Source organism: Silurus aristotelis (genome assembly GCF_946808225.1).
Source record: "Silurus aristotelis genome assembly, chromosome: 2".
Taxonomy (NCBI): Eukaryota; Metazoa; Chordata; class Actinopteri; order Siluriformes; family Siluridae; genus Silurus; species Silurus aristotelis.
The window spans coordinates 15,108,485-15,131,918 of NC_139575.1; the positions used below are offsets into that span (position 1 = coordinate 15,108,485).

At 37.4% G+C, this 23,434-nt stretch overlaps 1 protein-coding gene across 1 annotated transcript; it reads left to right on the top strand.

The window, feature by feature from the left end:
* The first annotated feature begins 1,553 nt into the window (after window positions 1–1,553).
* On the top strand, window positions 1,554–23,146 carry ephx4 (epoxide hydrolase 4). The gene is made up of 7 exons (XM_083569897.1): window positions 1,554–2,184; window positions 4,138–4,223; window positions 9,983–10,140; window positions 16,751–16,879; window positions 17,556–17,659; window positions 19,676–19,824; window positions 21,527–23,146. The coding sequence occupies exons 1-7, from the start codon at window positions 1,951–1,953 to the stop codon at window positions 21,765–21,767; spliced, it is 1,101 nt and encodes a 366-aa protein (XP_083426023.1). The 5' UTR covers window positions 1,554–1,950; the 3' UTR covers window positions 21,768–23,146.
* Window positions 23,147–23,434: the final 288 nt, after the last annotated feature.

Sequence of the window (23,434 nt, forward strand, 5' to 3'; positions counted from 1 at the left end):
GTGACCATAGTCCAGTAAAAATAAAAAATAATCAAAAACTATTTTCAATTAAGTGGGTTTGCCTTTACTACTTATGACTTTTTTAAATTTATTTTTACATTTTTAGTTTTTTTCTCTTGTGCCAATATGCACACAATTCCAGTTATGGCTGGTATTGAATATGCTAAAATATGTGTACAAGGATTCCTAAAATATACTAGAAATATCTACATTCCATATTTACTTTAAATGCTAAAGAGAAAAGCTGTAGTCCTTTTTTTCAAGCAAAAAAATTAATAAAAACAACTTGCAGTTCTGTCATATTTCCTTTTGTGTAATTGGCACATTCATTGAATTTTCCTGTTTATCTACTGCATTAGATAATTGGACTGCTTTCAGTTCCAACTCTACAGTTTAAAATAATCATTTTAAAGTGTTTATACACCAAGCTACAGAATGTGGATACAAAAAAAATCAATAAATTCTCATCTCATTTTCTCAACCCTGACTTTTGTTTCAGATTAATAATTTAAGATCCACACTTGGACACAACAAATGATCTGATAATTCTAAGCAATGAATGGGAGAAGTTTGTACTTATTTTGAAATATACAATCATGTAAGAAAAAAAAACAGGCTCACCTGTTTTTTTTTTTTTGTTTTTTTTTTCATAAGAATTTGTAGTATGATGGTCAGGTTATTCAACCTGCAGGACCACTGTGTTTACTTATTTATTTAAGGGCTTTAAAGGTAGTCATTCGTTATTCAGTGATTGCCTGGAGTATTTAAAAAGCTGGCTTAAATGCACACACTGGTCTCTCCACCGAATACAAACACAGTTTTCCTTTTTCCTATTTTCCTTTATCTTTGTAAAACCATTCTAATCAAGAATCTAATCTAATTGAAGGTTGTGGGTGTTGCATTATACCAAATATTATATTAAAATCAAAGTTGACCTGGTTCTTCTTATTTATTATTTCATACTATTTCAAAATAATATTAAATAGAAAACATTACTCTGTAAATTGCATTTCTAAAGTTCAAGTTTGGTAAACTTTTTAATACAATGAAAAACAATCCAATTTATATCTGGTTGATTCGTGTCAACTGGACTTGGGCAGATCTTTCAGTCTAAACGTATAGAAGTCCAGTTGACCAGACTCACCTTCTGGATGACACAGACAAATCCAATTTATAGTACAATACAGTTCAACAGCTATTCAATAACCTCTAATGAAAGACAATAAGTCCTTATTTTTAAAGTTTTTCTGAATGGCATTTTCTTTTCCTTCTTCCTCTTTTCATATATATATATATATATATATATATATATATATATATATATATATATATATATATATCATGGTGAGCCAAATTAAAGGTCATCACAGATAAATACAATAATAATAGTTGATAGTATGATGTTTTGTGTTAGTACTCGGGCTCTGTGCAATGACTAATCTTTCATTTAATCTAATCCAATCTACATTTGTTCACCCACCTGTCAAAAAACAGATGGATTATGGATTTGTTCTATGTGTGTGTAATAAAATAAGTCTAACTGTCATAGGTGGATGTAAAATGTACATCCCTGGTGGATCTCAGACCCCACTTTCAACCTTAATAATCCATCATGCTGGTGAAAGCAGGACAAGGCAGATGTTAATCATCCACATAATTGCAGCCAGTGGAGATGAGCTGATTGGGGGACAGCAGACGCCGCGTGCGCGCAGGGAGCTCGGGTTTACCGACTGCTTAGTGCGTAGACAAATATTCCGCCTCGTTCATGCAGAAGAACCGATTCACTCGATTCACCTCATAAGATCCGGTTGTGTTTAAAAGGCTGAGGTGGCGGCTCGCTCCTCATCACGCCTTGGTCCCGGGGCCGCGGTGTGTGTGTATGTGGAGGTGTGATCGTCATGTAGGCTTGTTGTTAGAGAGACACCAGTGTCGTGGAAGCGGGATGCGAAAATGGCGCGGCGGCTGCTCGGGCGCGTGCTGCGGCTCGCGGTAAAACTCCGCGCCGCGGGCTACTGGACGCTGGTGTACGGCTGCTGCGGCCTGTGTGCGCTCGCGGCGCTGCTCCGCCTCTGCTGGAACGTGCTGATGAGGCCGAGCGCGACCTTCCGGTGGACCGCTCGCGAGAGCCCGCCGCCCTGCCTCAACGACACGTCCTTGGGAACGCACTGCTACGTCAGGATCAAGGTGAGAGTGCGAGCGCAAACGCGCGCGCGCGCGCGCGCGTGACGGCGGCGGCGGCTGCTCCACGCAGTTTGTTTTCTGCGCTCTACCCAATTGGCAGCCACTTCAGGAGGGATGCATGGGTTAGCAACATGTAGAACACTGTGCTATAGTAGGGGCGTGACCCGACCTGGGCATTGTGTCCTTTAGGTGAGACAGATGGTGGTGTATGAACAGCATCCTCCAAACACACATCCACATGTGAGGCCTCTGTTTACCAATAACTTTGTAGTTCTCTCACAGCCTGTGAGATGTACAGCTCAGGAGTTAAGTGTTTGTCCTCCCACTTGCTGTATCAGACATGATCCCTCTCATTACCAACAGTTTTTGCACCAGCTTTAACATCATCATCATCCAGTCCTTTTCATTATTCTGGTCAGAGCTTAACCCCAGGGCAGTGGGTGTGAGGCAGAATTACATATGTCCATCCGGTCCTCTCATTCACCCAGAGGAAATTCAGCCTAATGTATGAATCCCGTGGCTGTGAGATAACAGGGTCGTGCTGTCCGTTTGACAGATCAGAGAAAACTTGAACAAGGAAACATCATAAACTTTCTGGGGGAAAAAAAATAAAATTCTTTACTTAAGTTAGCAGAAGGAATCCCTGATCTCTGTCCAGCTGCTGTGACCCTGCAGGCTTTTTATAAAAGCTGTGGATCAGCATTTATGTATCTGTAGTGCTCTTGCTGCTTATGTATACATATGAGCAATGTTGGGATATGGTTCTGTGCTGACCTACACAAACAACCTGGCAACGCACTGATGAGTGGAAATCTTTCGAGAACAATTTTCCAGAACAATTAAGGGTTAAGGACCTTGTTCAAGGTTGGTGGTGCTGGGATTTTAAGCATCGATTTACAAAAATCCAGTTGGGAAGTTTACACTTTCTTTATCAAATGTAAATATATTTACAAAATCTTATATGATTGTCACTTTTTTGTAAATACTTTTGGATTTAGATTTTCTCATCTCCCAGTTGGCTCCCAGTTTGGTTACAACATTGTACAGTATGCGGCGTGCCACGTTTCCTGTTAAAAATAATCGCAACATGGCAATAGCTTCCTGATCTAACCTTGAAAACGACTTCAATATATTCTTTTTTGGTCTAATGCTTAAAGGCTATCTGAAAAAAAATCTAATCTAATTCTCTGTGTATGGAGACTTTTGGGACATCCTGTATTTAACATATACTGTTGGTGAATTTTTTTTTTACTGAACATAACAAAATACATAAGTCTTATATATAATACATACATAAGTCTTTATATATAAAAATGCATTAACTTCAAGATCCTAATGGGACTCTAATTTAAAGGGCAGGTGAACTTGGAGGGTAAAGTATTTATTAGGCTAATTATGCCTATAAATAAAAAGACGCCTCGACATTGTATCAAGATTAAACTCCATGGGTTTCTGAAATGCTTTTAGTTCAATACAACAGCACAAACATTTCTTAATTCCATCCTTTTTTTTATTTTAACCCCCACTGCTTATTATTAGAAAATGCTGGATGTCATAAACTTTTGACAAGCAGTCCAAGAAAATTCATTATACAATCCAAAAGCCTTTTGTTGTTAAATCTTCACTATTCACACACAGATGTGCTGAATGATGGTGTAATAAAACACATTGTGGATAATAGAAAACCCCAAATTGAGCAAATCACTATTCTGGATGTTTGAAGTCAGCAGTACAGACAGTGAACTCCTAACTATTCCCCTAGAAGTCAATAAAACAAACACCATTGATCATTTTTGAAGCTGGTGTACAGGACACTATAAAACTTTATGGCTCTATAAATCAGGTATGATGTGTAAGCTACATAGTATGAGAATAGACCTGGCATTAGACTTTCAGATGAAGAGAATGATATGCACTTCATTCATTCAAACATGATCGATTGTTTTGTTGTTCCAGGAGTCCGGCCTCAGATTTCACTACGTTGCTGCGGGCGAGCGGGGAAAACCTCTCATGCTGTTTCTGCACGGATTCCCTGAGTTTTGGTGAGACGTTCAAGCAACCGTGATGTGAACAAATCGAGTTTTCTAGAAATAAGGAAATTAAAAAAAAATTTTAATTGAACAGCACAAATCAGGGGTACAAAGTTACACATTTTTTTATTTTTTTTTTTATTTTTACATTTTGGAAAAATTTAAAATATGTAATATACCTTTCTGAAATATGTAGCCTGCTTCTTATGTCGGCACTTTTGTGTTGACTCTTTCAGTCACAAAAAAATAAGCAACACTAAGTAACATTTTCTGATTGTGAGGCATATGGCATTATGCCTGTTATTACATAAAATATGGAGAACATGCAGAAAGATGGCAGCATATGGAGAACAGTGCAGATGGATATTATAAATAACCTGTTTATAACCAAGTCAGAGAAATATATCATCTTATTATTAATATTATCTGTTTACCATTTTGTACAACATTTAAGCACAGGCTCTAACATTTTATATATATATTTGATATACAGTGGGTACGGAAAGTATTCAGACCCCCTTACATTTTTCACTCTTTTTTATTTTGCAGCCATTTGCTAAAATCATTTAAGTTCATTTCTTTTCCTCATGAATGTACACATAGCACCCTATATTGACAGAAAAACACAGAATTGTTGACACTGTTGCAGATTTATTAAAAAAGAAAAACTGAAATATCACATGGTCCTAAGTATTCAGACCCTTTGCTCAGTATTTAGTAGAAGCCCCCTTTTGATCTAATACAGCCATGAGTCTTTTTGGGAAGGCTGCAACAAGTTTTTCACACCTGGATTCAGGGATCCTCTGCCATTCCTCCTTGCAGATCCTCTCCAGTTCTGTCAAGTTGGACGGTAAACGTTGGTGGACAGCTATTTTTAGGTCTCTCCAGAGATGCTCAATTGGGTTTAAGTCATTGCTCTGGCTGGGCCATTCAAGAACAGTCACGGAGTTGTTGTGAAGCCACTCCATCGTTATTTTAGCTGTGTGCTTAGGGTCATTGTCTTGTTGGAAGGTAAACCTTCAGCCCAGTCTGAGGTCCAGAGCACTCTGGAGAAGGTTTTCGTCCAGGATATCCCTGTGCTTGGCCGCATTCATCTTTCCCTTGATTGCAACCAGTCGTCCTGTCCCTGCAGCTGAAAAACACCCCCACAGCATGATGCTGCCACCACCATGCTTCATTGTTGAGACTATACTGGACAGGTGATGAGCAGTGCCTGGTTTTCTCCACACATACCGCTTAGAATTAAGGCCAAAAAGTTCTATCTTGGTCTCATCAGACCAGAGAATCTTATTTCTCACCATCTTGGAGAACTCCATGCGGGTTTTCATGTGTCCTGCACTGAGGAGAGGCTTCCGTCGGGCCCCTCTGCTATAAAGCCCCACTGGTGAAGGGCTGCAGTGATGGTTGACTTTCTACAACTTTCTCCCATCTCCCGACTGCATCTCTGGAGCTCAGCCACAGTGATCTTTGGGTTCTTCTTTACCTCTCTCACCAAGGCTCTTCTCCCCCGATAGCTCAGTTTGGCTGGATGGCCAGCTCTAGGAATGGTTCTGGTCGTCCCAAACATCTTCCATTTGAGGATTATGGAGGCCACTGTGCTCTTAGGAACCTTAAGTGCAGCAAAAAAATTTTTGGAACCTTGGCCAGATCTGTGCCTTGCCACAATTCTGTCTCTGAGCTCTTCAGGCAGTTCCTTTGACCTTAATGATTCTCATTTGCTCTGACATGCATTGTGATCTGTAAGGTCTTATATAAACAGGTGTGTGGCTTTCCCAATCAAGTCCAATCAGTATAATCAAAAATTTCTGGACTCAAATGAAGGTGTAGAACCATCTCAAGGATGATCAGAAGAAATGGAAAGCACCTGAGTTAAATATTTGAGTGTCACAGCAAAGGGTCTGAATACTTAGGACCATGTGATATTTCAGTTTTTCTTTTTTAATAAATCTGCAAAAAGGTCAACAATTCTGTGTTTTTCTGTCAGTATGGGGTGCTGTGTGTACATTCATGAGGAAAAGAAATGAACTTAAATGATTTTAGCAAATGGCTGCAATATAACAAAAAGTGAAAAATTTAAGGGGGTCTGAATACTTTCCGTACCCACTGTATATATGTATATCAGTACAGATCAAAAGTTTGGACACACCTTCTCATTCAAAGAGTTTTCTTTATTTTCATGACTATGAAAATTGTAGATTCACACTGAAGGCATCAAAACTATGAATTAACACGTGGAATTATATACATAACAAAAAAGTGTGAAACAACTGAAATTATTTCATATTGTAGGTTTTTCAAAGTAGCCACCTTTTGCTTAGATTACTGCTTTGCACACTCTTGGCATTCTCTTGATGCCTACTTTGAAGAACCTACAATATGACATTTTTTCAGTTCACTTTTTTGTTATGTATATAATTCCACATGTGTTAATTCATAGTTTTGATGCCTTCAGTGTGACTCTACAAGTTTCATAGTTTTTCACAAGGTGTGTCCAAACATTTGGTCTGTACTGTATATAAATAATTTATTTATTCACAGTCAGATCAACTGGTACAAACTGGACCAAAATGCTCTCTCTATGTTTTTCTTTATACACACATATGTATGTTGATAATTGACAGAAACCCTCAAATTACCATGTGTGTTCATGACCTCTATAATGATGAATTCAAACTCCTTGAAGGGCCAAGGGCACACAAAGCTTCTGATTCGTAGTCCCTTTTATAGTGGATCTCATTAGTAAGTCTTGTTATATGTAAATTTACACAACTAAAGAAGCAATGTAGTACTTTTTTCACAATTACCTGTGAACTGTTTTGATAACAAATATCCAAAGATTTAAATGATTGACAAAAACATTTGGATCCAGACATTTTTCAGCTTGAAGAAAATGTTAAGTATATAGTGCGTCTCAATAAATTTTTTTAAATCTAATTTGATAAACATTTATTCAATCTACTGCAATACACACAGTGGTTCAATTCCTATTGGGAGAAGGCTGCCTAGGAGAGAGCATGTTTGGGCAGTGTTTGTGCTCTCGAGATTAAATGTGTCTTGTTTAAAATAAAGCCAAAGGACTGCTTTGTTTATTATGCATCTTTTTTTTTTTTATATGACTTTTAAATGAATTAAAGAGCCTTGAAAGTTTGAAAGACACAGTATTTGTAAACTGGGATAAAATAATCCAATGAGCCAAATACCCTAATATGATTTTTCTGAGATATTGGCACATAGCACAGTTTTACAAATGCAGTCCAGAAACCTTGAGACAAGTACAGAACAGTGTCTCATTATTTGGCACTGACATCTTTCTGCTCCACTGGCAAATCTAATGCTCCAGAATCAGATGTGAACGTTTGGGGTCAGGTTGGGAGCGGTGGAGGACGATTCTCCTTCATTCTCTGCTGTTCCACTTCCAGACAGTTCAGAGCAGAACCCTTCCCTATTACTGGGCTATGATAGAGAGAGAGAGAGAGAGAGAGAGATTGTGTGCAGGCCCATTAAATTTTTAAAGCTCATCTAAATTCGACCAGATTGGGGTTTTGTGCTGGAGTCTCTACCGAATCTGAGTCATCAGAATTACAGCCAGGATTCTGCTTTTTGTCTCACACACACACACACACACACACACACACACACACACACACACACACACACACACAGACACACACACACAGACAGTTTCTCTGAGTCTGCAATCCCTTCTCCTCAGATAATATCTTCAATTAGAAATTCTGCCAGGATGATGAGCAAACTTTTTTGCATCATCAAAGTTAGGCATAATTTGACAGCATTGATCCTGTAAACACCAATAAGGGGAAAATATAGACAGGCAGCGGTATGAGTAAAAAGGCCTACAGTGGTGTCCTAACTAAATCAATCAACCTCTTAATACCATCAATTTGACACCATGGCTATAGAAAACATCAATATTATACAGAAGCGCAGTATAACAGAGCGCTGCATCACAGACAGGTATCTTATGCAGTGAGAATGAATGCCATTACTAAAGGAAGAAACCCAGTGAGCACAATAAAACATTTCTTCTTTCACTGTAGCCACAGCTCTGCAGCATACATCATCTCTAGCGGAAGCATCAATATTTTCCTAATAAAATGACAAAAATAAAGGTTTTCAGTGCATTTTTATGCATTTTTTCAGTGCATTATGGTTTTCTTAGGCATTTCAAATTAATGCAAGTTGTTTTGTTTTTTTTCCAAATTCTACAGGAAAAATAATGCAAACGTACAAATAGTTAATAAAAAAGCGTAACTATTTTGAACTGTTTTGGCTGATCTTTCCTCATGATGTTTTTTTAATTAAAGAATGCGTCTTGAAAATGGCTTCGGAAGAATATCTGCAACCCAATCCATTTCTTCTTATCTGTCAGCCATTGTGGAATGAAAAAAAACCCTAGCTATTAAATCTACATGAATATATTTGAGCTTGTGCAGTTTGCTACAGTTGCAGATTGTGAGCTCTGACTAGTGCGCGCTCTGACATTCAAATTAAAGGACACGAAAATGCCGATGTTATAGTACGCCTGCTAGATGGCCCTGCTGTCACCAGTTGGAAATTAGATTGGTTAAAGCAACAGCTTTAGGTGCTCGCATTCTTGATTCTGAATGCCTCACGGCAGATTTTGACCCTGGCAACATGTGATGGCTGAAATATGATTGGACAGAAACACTAACATAATCTTACACATATACATCATACTTGAAGCAGCGCTATAAAATGGATAGAACAGACTATTGGGAATAACTAAATACATATTCATGGAAAAAAAAAATGTTTTAAACAGAAGACAGTGATTCTGATTGTGAAGGCCTTGCTGGCTCTGACGGCCCACCACTGCGGTATAAATAAACATCTACTAGGCACCTGTTATTGCAAATACCTTACAAGCCAGACTATAATCTAAGCATTCTGACTGGAAGCTGAGAGGTCTTCCTCAAGATCCCAACAGATGCTCTTTGCATGTCCTGGCATTTTTAACACACAATAGTGTGGTTGTTATTTTTCTTGTATTTAATGTAATTTTGTTCAGGGGTATAATGTATTCAAAAAGAACATAAACATTTCTTATTGTGATTGAGCTTACAGACTATAAGTTGACATAGACAAAGCTGGACAAAGCTGCTTTTTAAGAGAAATACAAGTAAGAAAATACAAGTACTGTGACATTATGAAGCCTAGACTGTTAATGATTATTTATTGCCTACAATTATATTTATAAATATTTTATAAAATATACATTTAAACATTGATTAGCAGGGAGGGAATTAAAAAGAAAAGAATTCAATTGAAAAAAGATTTGAATTCAATAAAAAAAAAAATTATTCACATCAAATGTGACAATTTATTGTGATCTATATATGCATTATACAGTACTTGGCTACATTATAATTAATACAATTATTACTGTAACTCTTTTAGCTATTTGTTTGTCATTTATTCAGTTCAGATCAAAATACCCACATTTGAAATGAACACTAAATTGTCTATCATTTTTAACATAGATTAGATTAGGTTTAGGTTCTTTTTCATGAATAAAATCTTAAATATAGTTTATATATTTCTTTTTATAGTTCTCAAAGAAAGACATTAAAACTATTACTTTTAATCACCATATTATCTGTGTAAAGCTGCTTTGAGACAATGTTCATTGTTAAAAGCGCTATACAAATAAAAATGAATTGAATTGAAATTGAATTAAATATTGACCAGGTAGTCATATAATCTCATATTTTTAACTGGTTACCCATCAGGTTCTCGTGGAGGCACCAGTTGAGGGAGTTTAAGAGCGAGTTCCGTGTGGTGGCTGTGGACATGAGAGGCTACGGTGAATCTGACCTGCCTCCCTCCACTGAGTGCTACCGGCTTGACTACCTTGTCACTGATGTCAAGGACATCGTGGAGTATCTGGGTAAGAGGAGTGAGCTCTGCTGTGTTTCTCTTTTTTCTATTCACATGGCTTAGAGGAGCTGATCAAGGCCGTTGTGGTATTCTTATATGGTTATTCAGTGTTAAGCAGTGCTTTCTGCATTAATGCACTCTTTAGCTCACATGACCTTCATCTTACAGGGAGGTTTTAGGAGCAAAAATCACTATGTAATCTATAGGATTTGAGTAGTTTTACAAGGTATTAGAGCAGAGTTTCTTCTTGGCACTCACATCATCATCATGAAATTGTGACTGTAAATCAAATGCAGTGAAAAAACACAATACAATAAAACAATGTGCAACCAACACACTAGTTACATTTGGGCATTGCTGAAGGAGTTTTGCACATGCAAAAGGGTGACAAATGGAAAGAAAAAACTGGTATACATTTTTAAGGTGTAATTATCCACTTAGAGTAAACAGTCACTGCTGTTTTGTTTATGACGGATCAGTTTAAGCCTGATGAAACATTTCTCTCCTGATTGAAGTAGTCTCTTCTGGGGTGACTCTGCACCCTATCCATAGCACACGAACGCTCAGTTAATGGTTTGATGAGTTTGAAAACGCTCTTAACAATATGCCTTTACAATCATCAGATCACATGTTGTACTACACTGAAATGGAGGCACAGTGTATCTTTACAAAATGATTACGAAAATTATGAAGAGTAATAGAAGATAATGGAAAATAAATAATAAATGATGTGTCTACTGTGATAACTGTAGTAAACAGTGAGGAAACCATCAGTGTTTGTAAGGATGTGCCTCCAGTTCATTTTAGTACAAATGCAGTACAGTAGCTTTTAAAGTACACAAAACATAATTTATTATTAATTCCCTTTATTACTCTTCATCATTTACTATCGATCTGTTATTATTTATCATAAATATAATTTATATTTCTGCTTCATGATTTTAAGGTGACAAATGGACATGAGAACAATACAAAACATATATTGTTAAATATGTTTATAGTAATATAAAATATATACCAGTAGTTATATAGATAGTTATATAGTTATAGTTATGTAGTATATGCTGTGAATTAAGTCAAGTCAAGTCAAGTTTATTTGTATAGCGCTTTTCACAACAGACATTGTCTCAAAGCAGCTTTACAGAAAACAACAGTGAAGGTGAATGGTGTGCATTTGTCCCTGATGAGCAAGCCGTGGCGACAGTGGCAAGGAAAAACACCCTTGGATGATATGAGGAAGAAACCTTGAGAGGAACCAGACTCAAAGGGGAACCCATCCTCATATGGGTGACATCAAGAGTTTGGTCATAAATCTTTCAACAATACAGAACAATTTGTGATCATCATAGATCCAGCATCAGCTTCTCCATGCCAGGGCCTTTAAACACTCGGCATCTACTTCTCCATGATCATCCATAGGTCCATAATCTTCACGAGGTGGGACGTGACTGGAGCTGGCCAAACCTCAGGATGCCTCGGGATGGGGAGAGAAAGAGAAGCAGTGGAGAGGAATTAGCGTAGCTGCTGTTCATGATATTAACAGCACAAGTTGATAATGTGTATGTAATCATATATTCTGGAGCACAAGGTTGTGATGTGATGTGTGTGATGTGTGTTATGTGTAGGCTTTGCTAAAAAGATATGTTTTTAATCTACACTTAAACTGGGAGAGTGTGTCTGAACCCCGAACACTGTCAGGAAGACTATTCCAGAGTTTAGGAGCTAAATGTGAAAATGCTCTACCGCCTTTAGTGGACTTTGCTATTCTAGGAACTACTAGAAGCCCAGAGTTTTGAGATCTCAGGGAGCGTGACGGATTGTAGCGTGTTAAAAGACTGGATAGATACATGGGAGCCAAACCATTTAGTGCTTTATAAGTGAGTAGCAGTAGTTTGTAGTCTATTCGAAACTTAATAGGAAGCCAATGTAGGGACGATAAGATTGGGGTTATATGATCGTGTTTTCTTGACCTAGTAAGAACTCTTGCTGCCGCATTCTGAACTAACTGAAGCTTGTTTATTAATGATGCAGGACATCCACCTAGTAATGCATTACAGTAGTCTATTCTAGAGGTCATAAACGCATGGACGAGCTTCTCTGCATCAGATATAGATAACATATTTCTTAGCTTAGAAATATTTCTAAGGTGAAAGAAGGCTGTTTTTGTAACTTGAGTGATGTGATTTTTAAAAGATAAGTTGCTGTCTAAAATAACTCCCAGGTCTTTTACCGTTGAACTAGTAGTTACAGAACAAACGTCTAAATGCAGGCTGAGATGCTGGAGCTTCTGTGTACTATTTTTTGGGCCGATGAGTAAAATCTCCGTTTTATCAGAATTTAATAGCAGAAAGTTATGGGTCATCCAATCTCTTATTTCTTCAACACACTCAGTTATGCGAGCTAATTGAGCTGTATCGCCTGGTTTGGATGAAATATATAGCTGGGTATCATCAGCATAACAATGGAAGCTAATTCCATGCCATCTAATAATATTTCCTAATGGAAGCATGTATATTGTGAAAAGCAGGGGTCCTAGAACTGACCCTTGTGGCACGCCATAATTTACTAGCATTATCCTGGATAGCTCTCCATTTAAATCTACGAAATGGTAACGATTGGACAGGTAGGATTTAAACCAGCTTAATGCCTGTCCCTGAATACCGATGTAATTCTGTAAGCGATCAAAGGGGAAGATCATGATCTATAGTGTCGAACGCAGCACTAAGATCTAGTAAAACTAATAGGGAGATGTAGCCTTGGTCTGAAGCTAAAAACAGGTCATTAGTGATTTTAACTAGAGCAGTTTCTGTGCTATGATGGGGCCTAAAACCTGACTGAAACTCTTCAAAGATATTGTTCTCCTGCAAGTGGTTACATAACTGGGCAGCGACAATCTTTTCTAAAATCTTAGACATAAATGGGAGATTTGAAATTGGTCTGTAATTCGATAGCGTGTTTGGATCCAGATTAGGTTTTTTAATAAGGGGCTTAATAACTGCTAACTTGAGGGATTTAGGGACGTGACCTAACGATAGTGAGGAGTTAATAATATTGAGAAGAGGCTCACCAGCTGTATATAACACTTCCTTCAGTAGTTTAGTGGGAATTGGATCTAACTGACATGTTGTTGATTTAGCTTTCATAATAGCTTCACACAGCTCTTCCTGTCCTATACATGTAAAACAGTGTAGTTGTGGGGTTGTAAGTACGATTGTGTCGGGAGATGCTGTCAGAGGTTGAACTGACACAATTGTTTTTCTAATGTTATCTATTTTTTCAGTGAAGAAATTCATAAAGTCTTCACTACTAAACTGTGATGGAACACATTTTTCAGATTCCTGATTTGTTGTTAATTTAGCGACTATACTGAAAAGGAACCTGGGATTGTTTTTGTTATTTTCTATGAGTTTGCTCAGGTGTTTAGCTCTAGCAGCTTTTAGAGCCTGTCTGTAGCTAAGCATACTGTCTTTATACGCAATTCTAAATACCTATAATTTAGTTTTCCTTCATTTTCTCTCCAGATTACGTGTTGTTCTCTTTAGGGCATGCGTATGACTATTATACCAAGGTGCAGGTGCTTGTTCTCAAACCTTTTTTAACCGGATGGGGGCAACAGTGTCTAAAGTGCTAGTGAGGATAAGGTCTATGTTGTTCGCCATCTCATCAAGATGATCAGCAGTTATGGGTTTAATGTGAAACTGAGATAAATCAGGCAGGTTATTTATGAATCTGTCCTTAGTGGTTGAAACAATAGTCCTACCAAGTCGATACCGTGGTGAAACACGGTTAATCTGCTCTACCGGTAGTGTGTACAGTATGAGGTAATGGTCTGTGATGTCATCATTCTGAGGTAAAATATCTATATCAGTGACGTCTGCTCCGTGGGATATTATTAAGTCTAGTGTGTGGTTAAAACGGTGGGTTGGTCTGGTGACATTTTGTTTAACTCCAAAAGAGTTTAGTAAATCGACAAATGATAATCCTAGAGCATCGTTTACATCATCTACATGAATATTAAAATCTCCTACAAGCAGCACTTTATCAAAACTGATCAAGAGGTCTGAGAGAAAACAAGCAAACTCTTGAAGGAAATCAGCGTAGGGTCCTGGGGGTCTGTACACGGTGACCAGAGCGAGTTTTCTATGCATGTCTGAAAGTGCAATTTTAAGAACGAGCACTTCAAATGATTTAAAGCTGAATCCTAATCTCTGACTAACATTAAGAGAAGCACTATAAATGGTTCCTACACCCCCCCACGACCAGTCTGACGAGGCTCATGCTTATAAACATATCCTGACGGTGTCGACTCGTTTAGACCCATATAATCACCTGGTTTAATCCAGGTCTCAGTGAGACAGAGTGCTTCGAGATTATTATCTGTGATCATCTCATTTACAATCAGTGCTTTGGGTGCAAGTGATCTAATGTTTAAAAGACCGAACTTTAGAACTTTGTTGTGTTTGTTTATCTGGCATTTTTCAGTTTTAACTGCAATAAGATTATTTCTGGATCTTGTGTATGTAATTCTTGGTTTTACTACACGAGGAATAGATACGGTTTCTATAAACTGGGCTGTGTGTGAACTTGTAACTATTTGGTCTGTAGTATGCGTGTTCTTATAGTTGAAGATTTCCTGATGTCTTACCAGTCAGATGGTGTGAAGTATCCTAGAGATGTTATCTGATAGCACTGCTGCTCCAACTCTGCTGGGGTGCAGGCCATCAGGGCGGAAGAACCTAGGACGCTCCCAGAAACAGTTCCAGTTATTAACAAAATTAATTAGCCAACAAAAAAAAAAAAAGACAAACAGGCTACACATAAGCTGTTTTCCTCTTTTATATAGTCCATTAAAAGGTAGCATGCTAAATAATAAATATATAATATATAAACATTATTCAAATAAATAAAAAAATTATAAAAACTGCAGCTGATGCATCTATAACTTTAGGTTAGCCCCCTAATCTATATAAATGATCATAGACTGTGTTAAAAATTAACCAAAATATTTTGTGATATAGCTAGCTCTACAGCTTTAGCATACTTAGCCACCGGATGAATCCTAAGCGTCTTCCTACTGACCACATTGGTGACGACATGGGCTGTAAAAGCTATTGGTATATCATATATAGTGCTAAGACCTTTTAGTAAGGATATTATATACAGCTTAGTGCTTTCCAATTCAAGTATTCAGGTGACATGCTAATGCTGTTCCTTGTTAATGCTAATGATGTTCCCCTAGAGCAGTATTTTCCAGCGCTACAGTCTGCTCTGCACTGTTTAATGATTTTCATGTTCTAACACAATTAATTCAGTTAATGAAGGCCTTGATAATTAGCCGAGAAGTTGTTCCAGGTGTGTAAGAAGAGAGGAAAAGACAGAAATGAAAGGTGTTAAATCAGCACACAGCCTTGCAAAAACCAACAGATTTTTACAGGCTCTGCTCCGTGTGCTTTTTTTTTTCTCTCTCAGAACGAAATGAAATCTAATTCACACTCTGGCAGATGTTATGGACAGCGTGAAATGAAAATAGGTGTTATTTTTATGTCTGAAATAAACAGGTTGATGTTATCAGCAGTTCTATTTCCTTCATCATTTATTTTCAGTCTCACCTGTATATACACACACACACACACACACACACACACACACAAACCCGCATGCACCTGGAATCAGGAAAACCTACAGGTGTTGTTTATACTGATAATAAATGGGACGAAAATCTATTTTACATGACGTTAATGTAACAGTGGTATCGGTATAAATTCTCAAAAAAAGATTTTATTACATTAACCAACAATAAATACAGTGCCATGTGCAGTTCAAGCACTGTTCAACTGGTGCCACCATCTCTTAGGAACAAAGGAAAGCATGTATCATGGCTCGGTGGAATAACTTCCCTTAGATTTCCGAACAGCTGAGTCACTGACAATCTTCCAACGATGTCTAAAGACCTTCCTCTTTATGGATTACTTAAATTAGCACTTACTGTCTGTAAGTGTGTATTTCATACTAAATTTGGCTTACAAAATGTTAGACTTGATAGTACTCTTCTTTCATGACCTAGTAAACCAGTATCAGAGTGCATTTATTGATAGGATACTTCGGTAAGTTTCTTTGGAGCATACTATATTCAGTACACTTCAGCCCCAAATCTAGTAGCAAAAATAGATGTCTTTTTTTTACTATTTGACTATATTGTTTTTATAACGTCCTGACAGCTTGTGGGTTCTAGTGGACATTGCCTGGATACCTCTATTCGAACAAAAAAATATTTAAAATGTTTTTATTGGAATTATGGACTTTATACTGGTAGTTTCACTGATCCAGCAACTCTAAAAGATCGATGTATAGTGTAAGATGTGCAGGAATCGTTCATCATTAAGTGAACACTCCTGGAGGGACTTCTCCACTGTAACATCACTTCCTGTTTCATCACTTTGAGTAATTTAAGTGCAAGTGTGTGATGTGCAGAAAGATGATCGACCCATTTCGCTTCAGTAACTAGAGCACTACTGGTAGCTGCGTGCAGGAGCATTTAGTTTAAGCCATACAAGTCACGTTTAGACACACATGAGTGCGAATGCAAACATTCACCAATCTCCAATGCGAATTTCCTTTAGGATACAACAGATGTTTCCTGGTTGGCCACGACTGGGGCGGCATCATTGCATGGCTCTTCGCTATTCATTATCCTGAGATGGTGGTGAAGCTGGTTGTACTGAACAGCCCTCATCCGTGTGTGTTCGCTGGTAAGCTCTCTGACTTGCTCATCTGCCTGAAAGTTCTCATAAAGTCACACTAACCCCAAAGGCTCCATGTTCATTATTGAACCCATTAGGATGATTAGCATCATTGCAATGAAGGGATTATTGCTAGATCGTGAGCATTAGGTTGTCTAAGAGTGGCTTCCTACATCTGGTTACTGTTGCCTAGAGGAGGACATGAAGGAGGTAATTACTGATAACGTCAGGTGAAGATAATGGAGATCCATGTGCTGCAAAATTTGTATTCCTCTTAGAAATCAGCCCCTTGTGGCAGCGTTTTCACATTTTAAATTCAAAACAGCATGTACCCTTATAAACAAAGGCAGCCCCACAATGCTGTTTACCCTTGTGTTTTTGCTGTAAACACATTCATGAGGTGAAATTGTTATTTTTAATTTCACCCATTATAAGGAACCTAAAGAAATTGTCTTCCTGCTTTCCAAGTCGGATTCACTCGCAGAAGAGTAATTGTTGTCCAAAATTAGTCGTCCAATTGTTGCAGCCTGTTTTCTCTGCCCACTCATAGATCTCTTTGTTCCTTTTTTTTTTGTCTGCTGGGTTTATCTGTAAAATATATCTTCTGCTTAATGCTAATTCTTGTGCTTTTGCTTAATTCTCGGCTCATTTCTTCTTTCCCTTTTCTCTTTTGTCCTCTCCCCAGATTATGCTCTTCGTCACCCCAGTCAGATGCTTAAGTCCAGTTACTTCTTTTTCTTCCAGCTCCCACACTTCCCAGAGTTTATGCTTTCCATCAACGACTTTAAGGTGGACCTGCTTCACCTTCTGTTTGTGTGTGTGTGTGTATGTATGTTTGTATTTGTGTGTGTTGCAAGGGTAACTGTTCTAGTAGTAAATTAAATATATTAAGGGAAATAGTATTAGGTCAGTATATATAAATGTCTGCTAGCCTTTATGCATAGTATGATATCCTCTGGGAAAGTAAAAACTGCTGGTATTTTGCATTTTGTACATACTGCAAAATGATACCAATTTACCAGGCCAATCACTCAAGGTGTTTCATTATACTGACCAGGCATAACTTAATGGCCACAGATCAGACATAACATTATGAGCACCTGCCTAATTTTGTGTTGGTCCCAATTTTGCTGCCAAAACAGTCCTGATATTTTGAGCATTAACAGCATTAACCTTTTCTGCAATTTGAGTTACAGTAGTTTGTCTGTTCACTCAGACCACACAGGTCAGCCTTCGCTCCCACGTCCATCAATTAGCCTTGGCCTCCCATGACACAGTTCACCTTTTTACCACTGTTCCTTCCTTGGACTACTTTTGATAAATACTAACCACTGCAGACTGGAAACACGCCACAAGTGCTGCAGTTTTAGTCGTCTTGACAACACAATTTCGCCCTTGTCCAAATCACTCAAATGTTTACGCGTGCCTATTTTTCCTGCTTCTAACACATCAACTTTGAGGAGTAAATGTTCACTTGCTGCCTAATATATCCCACCCACTAACAGGTGCCATGATGAAGAGATAATCAGTGTTATTCACTTCACCACTTTACCACACAATGTTATAATGTCATAATCTTATGCCTGGTTAATGTATATGTTCCAATTCAAAATACAGAGAGAGTCATGAAGTGAAATCACGCATTGAAAGGTCTGTGAACCTGTTTTGTTAAATAGGTCTGTCATTCTATAATACGGTGTGCTGTATAGACATGACTAGATATAGAACAGTGTTATTGTTAACACCGGAGCTATAACAGTATGTGAGTATTAAAATACTAAAATTGTGTTGCTTTAGTTTAGCTAAAAATGTAGAGTAGTAGTAAATAGCTAGGAATCTTTGTTCCTTCTGTTTTTATCTCTGTCTTTCTCTTTTGTATGATCTGAGGCTGGAATCTTTCTCATACTCTTTTTTTAGCACCACTCTTAATGTATCGGCTCATTTCACTGAAACCCATTTCATGGACTCAGCTTGCATTGTCTTTCCTATATTTTTCGAAATGCACTGGACACATTACTTAACTTTAACGCGGTTGTTTCGTGACACATTTATATTATATTGTACAATGTAATACAACATATTACATAGTGTACAAATCTACACACATACAAACCAGACAGGTCCTGATAGATTACCGCGATGTGAAAGAATCCGACTTTGTGATAGAACTATCAAACACTATGTTTTATATAACTAGCCAAAAAGTTATGGAAAGACAGATAATAGATGGGCTGGTAATGAAATATGTATTATAGGGTAGGACAGGTTTAACATCCACACACTTAAATACACATCTGTATTATTCAAATGGGGTCTAACGAATGTAAACTATTTAATAAAAAATTTCCATTTATTTACTTTTATTTAATAAATTTAACCGATTACTCAATTTAATCAGTATATTTAATAAGTGTATTTCATTTATTTGATTTATTCTATTTTATTTTTATAAAATATTATTTTATATATTATTTAACCAAGCAGGCAATTTATTTAAAATTGTTCTAAAAATGTAAACTGTTCACAAATGTTAATAATGATAAACTGCGTTAATAAAAAAAACTACGCAATTTTATGCTTTGCATTTCTTTCCCCTAACTGTACTGAAATTAAACTAAACCCTGATTTAAAAACCCCAGGTGAATTTTGTGGACTGTTACACCCCTAGTATTTACTGTTGATAGTCAGGTGAGTAGATAGGGTGGAATGTGTAGGTAGAGTACATAAGTGGTTTAGAGAGAACACGGTTGGCAGATATTTCAGTGTTATATCAGGGTTATTTATCTTTACGGTGTATATGTGCAGGCGGTAAAGAGTTTGTTCACGAGCCGGAGCACTGGGATCGGGCTTAAGGGCCGATGGCTGACTGCAGAAGAACTTGAGGCATACCTGTATGCCCTGTCGCAGCCCGGAGCCCTCAGAGCTGCTCTCAACTACTACAGAAATGTTTTCAGGTGTGACACAAACACAAGCACAAATGCACACACGCACATGCATACATTTTTTTAAATTTTGCATTAAATTGAAGAAACTGAGCACATAGCTAACATTTATTACTCGACAAGCTTCTTAGTAAACAGTAGCAGCAGCATTGGTTATTCTCGTCTGGAGCTACTTGAACACTTGTGCTACGTAAAGGACGTTGTAACAGTTCTTCAGCTTTGGGCTTTATTTTGTGACATCTATTGATGAGATAGTGCTGCCCTCTTGTGTTAAATATAAATGACACTTGTGTTTCACTTGGATTTATGATTGTACTTTTTATTCTATTTGTTACCAGTATTATAATAGAAAATTGTTTAAATCTATGGTTCAGTCAGTGTACATTTGTCTTTTTAACATATATAATAACCATAATCCCAAAATTACACTACCTATTATTTATATCACATTTTAATTTAGCAGGTGCCATGATGTAAACAACGAAGCATTGCATTGCATTGCATATATATATATATATATATATATATATATATATATATATATATATATATATATATATATATATATATATATATATATATATATGTTACATGTTATTCTTTGTAGGCTAGTTAGATTCTGTTTTATAGAATGAGGATGTGTTGTGAGCATGTGAGAAGCACATGCATGACTGCATCTTCCATCTACTCTTCTGCTTAGGGTAGAGTGGACTAGGTGTGTATGTATGAAGGTGACAGAATTGCAAATAGAGCAGGACTCTCCCAATATGGACTATGAGATGTTTAAAATGCACACCGAATGTTATGATCAGTTGACCATAAACTTTCGTCCATAAAATGTAAGAGCTTATGCAAAGTCTTAGACAACCACAAGGGGTCAGTAGAAAGAATCAATTTCCAAATGCTCATTTTCTTTCCACAAAACACATAGAAATGTTTGTCAACAAAGAAGCCAATATATAAGACAATAGACTGGTTTTCAGATTTAAAAACAAATTTAAAGGCACTGCTGTGGTTGTTAACTGCAGAGATAAGTGAGTGCTGAAGCCAAAATATGAAAGAACTGCAATAAGGTCGATAATATGGAGGGAAAGCTTCTGCCGAATTCCTTACAAAAAATGCATGGCTAAGGACCATATTCATTTGAAATATTACCCGTTACTTTTCCTTTAATTACTTTTTAATTAACCAAATAATAGAAGAACCCTTAACACTGCTAGTGAAAAACACTTTGTAAGGTGTAAATGTGTTTCAAATGTTCTGAAGAATGACCTTTGGTGAACCTCGGGGTGTGTATCCGGACGGTGATCGTGCAGCATCCACCAGAAATTGTCTTATGTGGACAGGAGTGGGTGGAATTTGTCAAAATTTCTTTGAGAGTAGGTGGGAGTGGGATTAAGAAAGATGTCCCGTGAACACCACTAATTCCAATCATGATGTTTGGAAGCCTTTCACTATTTCTGCCACAGAGTCCTATTGAGGGAGTTTACAGGATAACTAATAACCATGTAAACATAAATTTATCTTACAGACAGAGTTCTTGTAGGAACTTTGAGGGCTTGGATACATAACGTATATGTTATTGTGTGTGTATTAAGAGTATTAGTGTGTATTAGTGTTTATCTTGATGTGTATGAGCAAACGGTCGAATTTAGGCTACGTGGGTATGACTTGTGCAGTTTGTTTACGCATGTTTGTCTCCCTGCATATGCAGTTTCCTTCCTCTCAGTCAGACCGAGGTGCGCTCGCCAGTGCTGCTCCTGTGGGGTGAGAGGGACGCCTTCCTCGAGCAGGACATGGCTGAGGCATGTCGCCTCTACATCCGCAACCACTTTCGCCTAAACATCATCTCCGGCGCAAGTCACTGGCTCCAGCAGGACCAGCCTGACATCGTCAACACACTAATATGGACGTTCCTGAAAGAGGGAGAAGGACGGAAAAACTACAGGAACTAAGGCTGTGAAGAAAGGGGCCTTGTTTCACCCGATGCCTCGGGCCCTCACACGTTCTGATCAATGCAAGCATCCTGTTTAATATTCAGCACATCTTCGATGTTAATAAAACACAAATTTGCAGTGTAGAGGTGAATAAAAAGAAAAGCACATTTTAATAGGAGAGGGTAAATAGAGAGTAGAGTGTCTGGTTGATGTTTTTTCAAGTTTTTTGCACATGACATTCGCCTTAAACTTCGTTGGTGACAACATTTGTGTGTGTGGCAAAAGTCTCTACTAGTGAGTGAGTTGTGTTGTGTGGTGTGGTGCCTTTTTTGACTTGAACTTGTTCCATGTTGAGACATGAAAAATGTGCCGTGTGTGTTGAGTTTGAGCTGTGCAATCGCTAAGTTGTAATCCAGGCAAATCTTTTGACACCCCTAGAATCACTCTAGCTCTTTCAGGTAGTTGTCTGAATAAATAAATATTGTTCTTCTCCTTTTTTGTAATTTTTAATGGCACTTGGCTCAGATATTTGAGAATGTGATTCTTCTGTATGATAAAATGAAAGTGATGTTTAAATATTGTAAATTTTTTTATCTCTCCTACACGCTGCATATAAGAACTTCACTAAACCAGCTCTGCACCATTTTGGTTTTATACGCGAAATAAATGATAGTTAAAACACTGTGTTGTGACCACTCAATTAAACTTCTGTTTAAATTTTGGGAGAGCATTTAGACATTTGTCTAGTTATGCAACCACAACTAACAACAGTACATTAGTTTCCAGTGTAGCAGTATCTTCTAAAATGTGGGACTAATATGTTAAAATTAGGAACTATCACAAATAGTTATAATGAAAATAGTGTACATGGTTTGTTAAATATGTATTGCTCAGTCCTTTACCAAACTCTGTATTGCTAACACTATATTAATACTGGGTAGGATCTCACTTTGTGCTCAAACAGACTTAATTCTTCATGGCCACGAGTTGTTGGAAACATTCATTTGTGATTTGGGTCCATGCTGGTATGATTGCATTGCATTAGGTGGATTTTCATGCCTTTAACTTCTATTCTACCATACCCCAAAGGTGTTCTACTGGATTTAGGTCTGGTGACTAAAAAGGCCACTAAAGAAGACTGATGGCTGTATGTTGATTTATTATCAGAGGAGAGTAAATCTGTACTGCTATAAAAGCTGTACATTGACTACTCTAAAATATATTCAAATTTCCTTTCTATAGTATAGTCCCTTGAAAACATATACTAAAATGGTTGCTGAAATGTGAGGGGTGTACTCACTTTTGTGAGACACTGTATGTCTGCCTTTTGAACTCTGAGAAGCATTTATCTTTTTTCTCAGGTTGGTAATTCTAATAAACTTCTCATTTGCAGCAGAGGTAGCTCTTAGTCTTCCTTTCCTTGAATGGTTCCCATGAGACCCTGTTTCATCATATCGTTTGATGGTTTTGGCGACTGCACTTAGGGATACATTTAAAGTTAATGAGATTTTTCACATTGTGACCTTCAATTCTTTAAGTAACTATAGAAAGTCTGCTTACTTAACTGTGTTTCGTGCCATTATATGGATTTGTACAGTAGTTGTAGAAGCACTAATGATGCTATTGACCCTTTCCTCTGCACAAGAAAACTGATGGTCTACAGCACATTAAGAAGGCAAGAAATA